Source organism: Cyprinodon tularosa, unplaced genomic scaffold (genome assembly GCF_016077235.1).
Source record: "Cyprinodon tularosa strain WSP-4 unplaced genomic scaffold, ASM1607723v1 ctg281, whole genome shotgun sequence".
Classification (NCBI taxonomy): domain Eukaryota; kingdom Metazoa; phylum Chordata; class Actinopteri; order Cyprinodontiformes; family Cyprinodontidae; genus Cyprinodon; species Cyprinodon tularosa.
In genome coordinates, this window is record NW_024038987.1 from 220,170 (window position 1) to 232,674 (window position 12,505).

The 12,505-nt window shown below is 38.8% G+C and overlaps 1 protein-coding gene across 1 annotated transcript; it reads left to right on the forward strand.

The window, feature by feature from the left end:
- Positions 1 to 300: 300 nt before the first annotated feature.
- Positions 301 to 8,662, forward strand: txndc15 (thioredoxin domain containing 15). The gene is made up of 6 exons (XM_038290460.1): positions 301 to 517; positions 2,903 to 3,222; positions 3,444 to 3,587; positions 4,200 to 4,363; positions 5,398 to 5,528; positions 8,370 to 8,662. The coding sequence occupies exons 1-6, from the start codon at positions 421 to 423 to the stop codon at positions 8,564 to 8,566; spliced, it is 1,053 nt and encodes a 350-aa protein (XP_038146388.1). The 5' UTR covers positions 301 to 420; the 3' UTR covers positions 8,567 to 8,662.
- Positions 8,663 to 12,505: the final 3,843 nt, after the last annotated feature.

The following is a 12,505-nucleotide window of genomic DNA, read 5'->3' on the forward strand; positions in this document are numbered from 1 at the left end:
TTTTAAATATTCAAAGTATGGTTTCATTAGACTTAGACAGATTTTATTTGTCATTTTGTTTACACAAGTGTAAAACAAAAATACATTTTGTTTGGAACAGCCCTCTGGACAATTTCAACTTTTTTAAAAGTGCACCCTTGGAAAAAAAAAAATAATTAGCTCGACCTCATCATGGGAAAAAGCTTTATTTTTTTAACGTTATTTTAACTTTATTTAAAGGAAAAAGCTTTAATTCAAATGTAATGATGTTACTTTGCACACCGGAAGTTACATTTAGCGGTGTATCAGGTTTATTCTTCCGCCACAGTTTGAAATAATAGTTCCGTATATCCGGACGCAAACACCTCTTTCCATCTCTTCATCATGACCTGATTTTCTGTCGCGTTTTTTTCCCCAATTGGTTCTTTTAATAATTAAAATATGACGCAGAGGTTCTGTAAACCCTCTGTTACCTTTGTTTTTTTATTTATGATCCATATTTCCCTCGTACTTAGATTCTCGGTCGAAGCAACTGAAGGTAAGACAGTTAAACAGTAAATATTTACTTGTTAGCTGATAATAAATGGGGTGTTTATGCTAACATTTGATGTAAATTTTTAGATTTCATATTTTAATAGCTAATATTTCTGTCTAAGTGAAACTGTCGACCGGCAGGGTGTCTTCGATGTGTGGTTTTAATCTCGGTTTAAACAAGCTAGCTATTTTAAATAACCTTTGATGTAGACTTACATAAACATAGGCACATAAAACATAAACAAACTGAAATGAGCTGGGTTATAGATTATAACTGTTATTAAAAACACACGGTTTTACGTTGAAATGCTGTATGAATTGGGTCTTTTGTAGAGATGACAGTTTGGTCTTCTCTAACTGAGGATATTTTTCAAAGAAGAAGGTTGTGCAAAAACTCAATCGAAATTGAGTGTGACGAAGACAAAACATTACAAAGGACTTCACATAGTAAAAGATGTATGCATGTGTATCTATTTACAGCTGGTAGAAAAGGTTTATCTTGTCCATATGGACAGGATCTCTAGGCTCCGCCCATGGCTGGATGGGGTCTGGTTTGGGGACAGGTGGATCTTGTCCCTGGTTTTTGCAGATGATGGGTTCTGCTGGCTCCCTCCTGCCAAAACCCGCAGCAAGTACTGGGGCGGTTTGCAGCAGAGTGTGAAGTAGCCGGGATGAGAATCAGCTACTCCAAGTCTAAGGCCATGGTTCTCATTTTGAAAAAGGTGCTTGTCCCCTTAGGTTGGAGGAGAGTTCCTGCCTCAAGTGGAGGACTTCAAGTATCTTGGGGTCCTCTTTATGAGTGAGGGGAGAATGGAGCAGGAATATTGATAGATGGATTGGTGTGGCTGCTGCTATAATGCAGACGCTGCACCGGTCTGTGGTGGTGAAGAGAGAGCTGAGCAAAAGGAAAAGCTCTCCATTCACTGTTGGTCTAAGTTCCTACCATCACCTCTAGTCATTAAATCTGGATCATGACCGAAAGAACGAGATCCTGGATACAAGCGGCTGAAATAAGCTTTCTCCACAGGGTGGCTGGGCTCTGCCTTAGAAATATGGTTAGGGCCTCAGTCATTTGGGAGGGACTCAGAGAGTGTTTGGTTCTCCTCCACATTGAGATGAGTCAGCTTAGGTGGCTAGGAGATCTTCCTCCTTTTAGCCTTTCTATAGGGAGGTGTTCCAGGCAGGTCCCACTGGGAGGAGGCCCAGGACACGATGGAGGATCTATGTCTTTTGGCTGGAGTGTCTCTGGCTTCCCCCTGCAGAACAGGAGTAGGTTTCTGAAAAGAGGGAAGTCTGGAAGTCTCTGTGTGGGAACCGTATCCCTGATTTTGGAGATAAGAAGAACAAAGGAGACGTTTATCACACAGAGGACAAATTCAGTACTCGTCATTAAAGGGGTCATAGAATGACATTGTCATGGATGAATAACGAACCGTCGGCACCTCCTTTCTCTGCAAATCTCTCAATTCTAAACTTCCACCATAAAACGGGCGAATCAAAACAATGCCAAATAAGCAAGATCCCCGAATTGACAAATTCGAGGATGTTGCCTTAACATGCCTTATTCCTCTATTCATTGCCTTAACATGAATAGAGGTAGATTTAGGAGACCGGTTTAGATGTTTAGCCTACAGTTGGGTTTACTTCTACAAGAGTTACGAAGCAGGCAGTTTCTCTATTGAAAATGAGCCAGAACCACGGGTGGAAATGCAGTGTTCCAGGCTGCACGGAGAAAAAGGAAAATTTTCACAGTCTTCCCAAGTATCCAAACATTCAACAGGCATGGATTATTTTTGTGTATCAGAAGATCCCTGCAAAGTTTGATGCTCACCTGTTCATTTGCTCTAAGCATTTTACCAAAGACAGCTTTCAAAATCTTTGACAGTTCAAAGCCGGATTTGCTAAACTTCTAAACAGGTGACTTCTTTCTTTTATAAAGGTCACCAAATATGATATGTACTGGAGAACTTTGCTTTCAGAGTGGCCTTCAGGAATAGTAGCACAGTGATGTCAAAGTAGAGCTGCTCAGCGGTTTGAACATGTGCTGCTGTTTCAGTATAAACAAGCGCAATTTTACCATCCCAAAGAGATAAACTAGTGTTAGACTAGTGTTTTCTGTCTACGCTCCATATGCCAACTCATTGGCTCATGCTGCAGAAAATGTTTTACCTGATTTTTAAGGTACTATACTGTAATTTCTTCCATTATTACACAGCAGTCAGATTTTTTTTTTAAATATTTTTTTTCCCCAGAATGAAACTGGTCAGAATGTACCCTCTTGAATATATTATGCTTAGCATTACCGAGACTTTATTATCAGTGTTGTAAGGACTCTTATCGATGGCACTAAAAATATCATGGTTTATTTTTACCTTTTTTTTCCCCTTAGAAAATCATGAGCCACTGCAGGTTGTGCTGCCACAGGAGACGGTGTCTGATTTGGAGAACAATCCCAAGTTTGTTGACGGAGAAGAGGTGGACTCTCTGCCCAAAAGGCAGTTTAAGACGGCTGAAATCGCAGACGCAGTGATGGGGACTGAAACCCCCGTCGATCCGTCTCGCATGGAATCCCTTTTTCCCAAGAATGTGAAGGACATCACGTCCGGCTTCTCTCCACCTTGTGACGAGAGCAGTAATCAGTGCGTTTCGCCTGCTCAGGCTGAAGACATAGAGCAGCTGGATGAAGAGGAGTCAGAATCAGAGCAACAGGTTGGTCAGCAGAAGCTCAGACACATAAATTCAAGCTGTTTTGTTTTGTGGTTTCAGACTCCCCAATTCTTAAGAGCTGGTATACCTTATCATGCCTACCTGAGTCAAGTGTGTTGAAGCAGAGACTGATCTAGAGATCACAGGACACTGGCCCTGGAGAACAGGAGTTCTCAGGAGAGATCTAAGTGACACAGATCTTTAGTAATGTATTCTGCCACCAGGTTACTCTTCAGATGGTCCCAGCACACCCTCCAGCTGAGGAGCAGAACACCACAGAGACAACAAAGACATACAAAGTAAACTGTGACAAGAGGAACATCACGGGAATGGAGAACTTCTCCGTGCAGGTCCTCAATACCTCACAGGTCGGTTCTACTACTTCCTGTTTTCCTGTTAAGCTAATCTAAACTAACTTGGAACAATTAAATGCCACTGCGAGGTTTGATTAGAATCAAACCTCTGGAATCGAGAAATCTTAGATCGAACCTTTCTGACAACAGGAAGTTTACTTAATAATCTCAAAATACAAAACATTATGTCACAATCTAAAGAAACAAAGTCTTGAGATGTGTCAACCTGGAATGGCACCAAAGCCGTCTGGCTTTCTGACACACAGTGATTAGCATCATCGATATGATGGTAAACCTTCCTCATTCAGGATTTCACAGAAGAACCCACAATAGCACAGTTATAACAGTTAAGCAAAGAAAAGAGGGACAACATTTCTCCTCAGGGTAAAGTACTAATTTCTTATTATTGCAAACACTTGATTTCCATAAAAAAAGATGTTTAAGGGGAGAAATAAATTTTACTGTACTCTAAACGCCAACTTTAACATTCATCACTTTGAAAACTATTTTGATAATTTTTTTTTGTTTCTGTCATCTTTGCCAGTGAAGTGTTTGTATTAATCAGTAAAACCTCATTGATGTAAATAACTTTAGATAAAAAAAATTACTATTTCCATCTTCTTTTAGGACCTGATGGATTTTCTAAATGCCAACAGCTCAGAGTGCTCTGTGGTGCTGTTCTTCACAACCTGGTGTCAGTTCTCAGCCAACCTGGCACCTCATTTCAACGCTTTGCCCCGTGTTTTTCCCAGCATGCATTTCCTGGCACTGGATGCCTCACAGCACAGCAGGTGAAGTCTAACCTCTTTATGGTATAAACATGCCTCACATGACTCACTGTGTCTCCTTTAAAAGAAGTAAAGAACTGTAGATTCAGTCTTATGCAATATGCTGGTGAAGATTCTCAGTCATTCAGGTCATAATCATTCCAAAAAAGTTAGAAAACAATCCGTTGGTCTTTGCTTTCCAAGTTTAAAGACGTTTCCCTTCCCATCTGGGAAGCTTTATCAATTCAAAATGTCAGAATTAGCATTGATTTCCAATCTTTATAGAGTAGCCCAAACAAAGCATTGTTTTGAAGACAGGTGGTTTGAAAGGGGTGTGAAGGAAGCCATTTATGTTAAGAGAGAAAAAACTACTTTAAACAGAGGGGTTGGACTCAGGTTTCAGCTCTAAAATACCTACAACACAGCGATAGAGTTGATTCCTTCCCGCTACCATAATCCTCATCTAGGGGACCAAGACAAATCACCTGGGTAGCCAGGCACACAATACCCCTAACGACTCCCCCTTTCAGAGGCATAGACCAGTATATGTTATTGCAGGCTAACAAAGAACCCAGTGACCCCCCATTATTAAGGGTAGAACTGTACTTCTGGTTCAATTTGCATGTTTTTTAAGCCAAAGCAAGGCTTTGATGGGCTACTCTATAAAGCTTGGAACTCAACGCTAATTCTGACATTTTGAATCGAAAAAGCTTCATGGATGGGAAGCAAAGCATCTTCAAACTTGGAAAACAAGTTTGAAGATGCTTTGCACACCTTCCTTCTGTTCATCAGCTGGTCTCTGAACCTACTTTCAGGTCTTAGTTTGAAGGTTTGACATAAAGAAACTTGTCGTCCATTTTCCCTCAGGACCTCTTGTGTCCCCAGTGCTGTCAAAATGAGATATTTTAGCAAAAAAAACAAAAACAAAATAAATGTTATCTTGATGGGCCAACACTTTGGTGGATGGAAACTTTAAATTTTCTTTCTGTTAAGCAGGAGTTTTCCTCTCCATATTTCCGTCTCTTAAAGCATTGTTCTTTTGGTATTTCCATTATCAGTCTCTCTACGAGGTTTGGGACGGTGGCAGTTCCCAACATCCTGCTGTTTCAGGGTGCCAAACCCATGGCTCGCTTCAACCACACGGATAGGACGTTGGAGATGCTCACCTCCTTCATCACAAACCAGACAGGTATGTGGAAAACAGAACCTTTTTGTTTTTTACAGCATTACAGGTTTTTTTTTCAAATATAAACTTTTCTGCTGGCCAAGAGTGTCTGTAATATGTATATAAATGCAGCCTGGCTGCAGATTCAAGGCCGAAATGCATGGAATCCGACTTTTTGTCTGATCTGACATAAAATTGTGTCGAACGAGGTCGTGGCTTTTGGAGCTCCTTGAAAGTTAATGGGGATAATCACACACAACATGTTTTTAGATAAGGGAGCTTATAGATAGAACCCAGGTCTATTTTAGTGGGACTATGCAGCAATTCAGCTGCAATTTCATGGGTCTGACAAGAGGACAGACACGGTTACAAAGTAAAACACATCAACTTTAGGGGAAAATACTAAATAAAATGTGTTAACCACAGTTTTGGAGTCGCACATTGTGTATATAATAAGCGGGACAAACTCCTGCAAAAACAATGAATAAATCAATCAATTTATACCAGTGTTGCGACGATGCCATTTTTTGGCCCCGATACCGATAACTGATACCTGGCTGTGCAGTATCGGCCGATACCGATACCATAATAATGTAAAATAATTGCCATCATGGCTTTGTCAAGCTGCTGCTTACCTTTGTGAAGCAGCAAAAAATCTAATACAAAGTGAATCCAGTAGAACTTTTTAATAACTTTTTTATTTATTTTTTTATGACTTCTCATAATCAGTCTACATCAAATGTGTGAAATTGTTTCAATTTGTGGATAGCAAAGACAGAAGTGGAAAAAATCTGCACAGATCTGCCCACCCTAACTGGTCGGAGCCTCTCTACGCAGCCAGTGGGACCTGGAAAAAAAATCAGATCAAGGATTAAAAAGTCATATTATCAGCTAGTGTGTTTAGGCCTTTAAGCTCTCTGTAGATCTTATTGCTTTAGGCCTTAGTTGCATTTCTGCTGTTGAGAATAAAATATAAAAAAAAAACGATTCTTGGGCTTGAAAACAAAAGTTTTGTTGTTTATCTTTCAAAGAGAGATAAACCAATCATTACAAATTTCAGTTCTGATCTTAATTAAGTGTATTAAAACTGAGATTTCCCAACATGTTTGGTCTATTAATATTTTTATTAATATTTTAATATTCTTTTTTTGTTTCTGCATTTTTTATTTTATTTTAGTTGTTTTTTATTTTTTCCTACTTGCTTTGATTCTGTTTTATCTTCCTGTATTTTAATCATGTAAAGCACTTTGCATTGTCTTTGTATTGAATTGTGCTATACATATAAATTTGCCTTGCCTGCCTTGCCTATTAATGTATCAACTAACAGCCTATATTTGGAGGTACATTTTTTTAGCTGAAAGCCAATAGAGTAAAGGTCATGGACTTGTGCTGCTTAGAGGCTTATATAAAAATAATCTTGTGATTCTTTCATTTTCTCTTGGATTCAAAACAGAACCTGCTGCACATTTTGTTTCTGTTTTATGAGTTTTAGAAATTCACTTAGGCCAAAAATGGCCTTTCTACTCTCAAAAAAATGGTTTAAGATTATAAATTAGTACATTTCAAATTTCACTCTGAGGCAATCGTTTAAGTATTTCATGCATTTAGTTTTCTTTTTTTTTTCTTTTTTTTTTTTTTTTAGAAATGTGTTTATTAAGGAAACAGATTAGTAATATACATCAAGAAAATAAAAAATTTCTTTCATTACATATTGTTGTTTTTCCTCCCATGAAACAATAGGGCCTACAATGGACTAAAGTCAAGTCAATCTAAAGGCCGTTACATATAACACACGTATATTCAATAAACAAAAATCTAAATAAACTCCCCAAAACACACACCAATGCAAGCAGAGGGAGAGGTAGGGTATATTATTCTGAAGGCACAGTTTGAAGTGATTTACAATATTTCATAAAGGAATAGGTTTCCTTTCATTAGAAAATTTAAGAAATGATAGAACATTGTGAAACCATGGTCTGGCAATAAGTGCTGTAAAAGCCAATATTTTGTTGTAAAAAGGGTCATTTAAAAAAGAATTTACTTGGATACCAGTTATAGCTAATTAAGGATTCATGTGAATTTTTGTTTTTAGGGCTTTAGAGAAAAAGCATTAAATTGGTTCCAGAAATTATGAAGCGTCAGACACAAAAAGAACATGTGGCTCAGGTTGCATGGGCTTGTATCATATCTTTCACATTCTATTATCTCTGGGAAAATTTTTGAAAGGTGCAACTAAGAATAATGAACTCTGTACAATACTTTAAATCGAATAAGTTGCAACCTAGCCGGCGATGTATTAAACCGAAAAACTGATATCAGCCTTTTCCTCTGTTGATCCGAAATGGTTATTCATGTTCCCAAGATGTTTTAACTTTAGATGCTGTGTATGTATCCAATTCCATAAGAGCTTATATATAACTAATATAAATGAGTTCTTATTAGATTTAAGTGGTGGTAATTCTTCCCATTGTTGGGTGTTTGGAAGATAAGGATAAGATAAAAAAAAAAGGAAGATATACAGTGACATATCTGAAAATAATGAAACAAGTGAGTAACCGGAAGCTTGTTTTCAGAACACAAATCAGAAAAGGGTCATCTCTAACTAGATGATTAACGGTTTTAACACCCCATGTTTTTTCACAATACATAGGTAGCATCAGCAAGACCAGGAGGAAATAAATTATTTTTTACATTAGTCATTGTTAATGATGCATTTTGTTTCCTGTAAGGAACAAAAAAATTTAATGAAATGTTCAAATAATTGATTGTCATCCCTAAGATACCATCAGTAAACCCCCAGAGGAAAGAATTTCCATTCAACTAAATGGTAAATTTGAGCATGGATGTTTCACTTGCCTTTTTCAGGGTTTGAAGCAGATGCCAACAGAAATGTGACGGAGGCAGACCTCCTTGGGCCACTCTCCAGCATCCCTGTGAGAGGCATCGATTGGCTGCTGGTCTTCTCCATCCTCTTCATCACAGGCTTAACCGTCTACGCCATCTTGCGGGCGGACAGCCTCCGCTGGCTCATACCTGGACAGGAGCACGAGCATCAGGAATGAAAACGTTGAAAGCTCTGAACTTTTAGATTTTGGCTATAATGGCAATTAATTCATGATTCATGTTTTTTGAGTGAAATAAAAATATTTAAAAGGTTATGTTTTATATAATTCTTTAAAGAATTTTAAGATTTTGAGTTTAATTCAGAACAGTGAATATTTTACTTATACCAAGTAGTGTACCTGGAAAACTGTAAAACTTGCCTTGCTTTCTGATCTGGATAAATTATATTAAAAATAATGTAGGAAATTTCATTTTGTACTATTTGATCTTGAGGTTAAATATACAGCTTCTTAAAAGAAAAACATAGATAAAAGAAAAAAGGTTAAGAGGGCAGTTTTTCTTTAACAATAGAAAGCAGTGTCAAAAAATTATTTTAAAGTGATTTTTTTAAAAAGTCTTTTAGTTTATTTTTCAATCAGGAGTAAGGTTTAATGTAAATTTGAAAAGAAAATGAAAATCTTAATTTTATTTAGAAATATACACTACTAAAAAAAAGGGAACACTCCAACACACAGTAGATCTGAATAAATGAAACATTGTCATTGAATACTTTTTTTAATACAAAGCCGAATCTGCTGACATAAAACAAAACATCCCACCAAAATTAATGGAAATCAAAATAACCAATGGAGGCCCGGATTGGGAGTCATATACAAAATTAAAGTGGAAAAACAAACTACAGGCTGATCCAACTTTAATGACGTCCTTAAAACGAGTATAAATGAGGCTCAGTATTGTGTGTGGCTTCCACATGCCTGTATGGCCTAGTTATGATGCCTGGACATGCTTCTGATGAGGTGGCTGATGGTCTCCTGAAGGATCTCCTCTTAGACCTGGACTAAAGCCTCCACCAACTCCTAGACAGTCTGTGGTGCAATGTGACATTGGTGGATGGATCAAGACATGATGTCCCAGATGTGCTCAATTGGATTCAGGTCTGGGGAGCGGGTTGGCCAGTGCATGGCTTCAATGCCTTCATCTTGCAGGAACTGCTGACACACTCCAGCTACATGAGGTCTAGCATTGTCTTGCATTAGAAGGGACCAAGGGCCAACTGCACCAGCATATGGTCTCACAAGGGGTCAGAGGGTGTCATCCTGGTACCCAATGGCAGTCATGTTACGTCTGGTGAGCACATGGAGGACTGTTAAGAAATGCCACCCCACACCATTACCAACCCACTGCCAAAGGAGATTTTTGGTCTTGTGGTTCGGGCATTGTGCCTGGATCCTAGAGGTTCTGAGTTCAAGCCCCCCTCCCACGGACTGCCACTCTGGGTCCCTGAGTAGGACCCATTAACCCTCACACTGCTCCCTGTGCGCTGCACACCTGCAGCCCACTACTCCCCAAAGAAATGGGTTAAATGCAGAGAGTGAATTTCGTTGCTTTGTACTTGTGACAGTAAAGTTGAATTCTATTCTAAAGTGATCACACTGAAGGATGTTGCAGGTTGTAGATCTCTCTCCATGGTGTCTCTAGACTCTGCCATGTCTGTCACATGTACTCAGTGCTGTACTATATACGAATTATATAGGTTATATAAAAATAATATATATATATATCACTGATTCTTGAAACTTCGGCAAAAACATGTCCCACTAAGAAAAGTGCTAATTCTGTTGGAAAGAAATAAAATTTTCATGAATAAAAACAATCAAGGTTATAATCAGGGGGTCCTTTGCACAAATGCAAGGTTCTTTTAAAGTTTTTTTATTTTATTGTTAATTTAATGATTATATGCTGGCCCATTGCCTATAAAATCAGTTGTCCTTGGATAGGAGATAATCATTTCAACTTGATTAAAAAAACAAAAAGTAATAATTGAATTGAATAATATCTTTACCAAATGAAAGGGTACATTTTAATATGTATTTAAAACTACAAACAGTGAGTTTTGAACAATAATAACCATTATTTTGTGATTGTTCAAAATGTGTCCCACATATTTGTCACCACCGTCAGATATTTATAAAAAGCAATAAAATCAGGCAACTAAAAGGTCAACTACATGCCTGAGGACCCCATTTTCAAATCTTCAGCTCTACTGGATGCCTTAAGGCCGCGGTTCTCAAAGTGTGTGGCGCGACCCACTGGTGGGGAATTGAGACGTGACAGGTGGGGCGCGCCAAGTTCCGATGTGTGTGTGTGTGTATGTGTGTGTGTGTGTCGTGTGACTATAAATGTAGAACGTGTGAGAGCAAACTGTCCTTATAGCTGTATGTTGCCGCTTTTTAGACCAATCAAACCCACAAAGTAATCCTTACTAGCCTACATGCAGAACATTAGATATGAGAAAAGTTTCACCTGGAACTGAAGTGCCAAAATAATGATTGACGTGACGTCGGCATATTATTTGTAACGGAATAAACTTTCGCGCCCCAGTGTTGCCAACTCCGCGACTTTGTCGCTATATTTCAGACCCCTCCAGCGACTCTTTTTCAAAAAAGCGACAAATCTAGCGCCTTTTGGAGACTCTTACGTGAAAGCACGTATCGTTCCTTTTCTTGTCCTCCAGCGGCAGGTGCTGCCGTGGGGCGCCTCCCCCATCCCAACCCCGTTCTCCCCCGCTATTGCAGGAGTCCTCTCAGAGACACAGCATGTGCATCCAGACTGCAAATAAAGCGCACATGCGCCGGGATTGACGGCGCAGGTTGATCATAAATAACTGAATTTGAAATATTTTATCTTAAATAAATAGGACCAGTTTATTGACATGACGTCTGACTCCACCCTAAGGCTCAGGTTTAATGCTCAGACTCTTAGTGAATTCTGGTTTGGAGTGGAGAGGGAGTATCCACTCATCGGGCAGAGAGCTGTGTGCATTCTTCTTCCCTTTGCCACATCATGTCTCTGTGAGATGGGCTTTTCAGCTGTTGCTTCAATGAAAACAAAATACAGATCTCAGCAGAACATTGAGCATGACTTGAGAGTGGCAGTATCAAGCCTGCAACCCCGTTTTGAGAAACTGTGCAATGCAAAACAGGCTCATTGCAGCCACTAATGCAGGGATAAATAGACCTGTCTTGCCAGATGGATTTCACTTCTTTTCTTTTATTAACAGATTGCAGAGTGGAACTTTAATTTTTTCTATCTTTGAGCTTGATACAAATTTTGACACAGCTGCATTTTTATTTTCTTTATTTTTGAGCTTGCTGTCTTTTGATGTAGATAGTTTGTATTTAGATACTACTTGTTCAATAAAATTGGAACATTTTAAGATTGTTGCGTATTTCATTAGCATTGTGTTGGGGCGATGGGGACAGGTGGGGCTTGAAAATTCCCCCTTGTCCAAAGTGGGGAATGACAGAAAAAGTTTGAGAACCACTGCCTTAAGGTCACTCAAGCTCCTGTAGGTTTGCTATTTTCTCTTAAACTTGTTCATATTTTTTGGACACTGCTAATGTCACAACCATAACATGTCAACACCGTCTCTTTTGTATAAAAAATATTAGATTAGATTATGACATAAATGTTTACTTTTTAAGAAGAGGTCTAAAGTAGCTAGCAACAGAGGGGAAACAAGATGGCTAATGTGAACAACTCATGCATATCATGTGAAAGAGTAGGATTTTGTCACCACCGTCAGACGTCACCACCGTCAGATTTTCTGTCTGACGGTGGTGACGCTGACGGTGGTGACGCACAGTCTGACGGTGGTGACAAAAAACTACAAATGGTTCTCAATGGAGGCTAGAAAATAATTGTTGATCTGTAATGTTTCATTAACCTCTTTTATATTTTTATTTATGTAATTCCGCCTAGATTTCTTCCATATTGTATAACCCTAGGGGATGGGGTGTGCCTTCCCTGTCTCTCAATTCACTATTATGCCATGTTCATTTGGTTTACATCATTTGGGATGCACATAGTGCACCTACTACCTACCTACATAGCACATAGTATACAATATTCCTTGTAAGCTATGGCAGGGCAACATT

What these genes read in the sequence shown, in the direction of transcription:
- txndc15 (XM_038290460.1), top strand. Translation starts at nt 421, where the DNA reads ATGACGCAGAGGTTCTGTAAACCCTCTGTTACCTTTGTTTTTTTATTT. An exon ending in AGGTCCTCAATACCTCACAG is followed by an intron (nt 3,588 to 4,199) that starts GTCGGTTCTACT and finishes ATCTTCTTTTAG; the next exon opens with GACCTGATGGATTTTCTAAA. An exon ending in GATGCCTCACAGCACAGCAG is followed by an intron (nt 4,364 to 5,397) that starts GTGAAGTCTAAC and finishes TTCCATTATCAG; the next exon opens with TCTCTCTACGAGGTTTGGGA.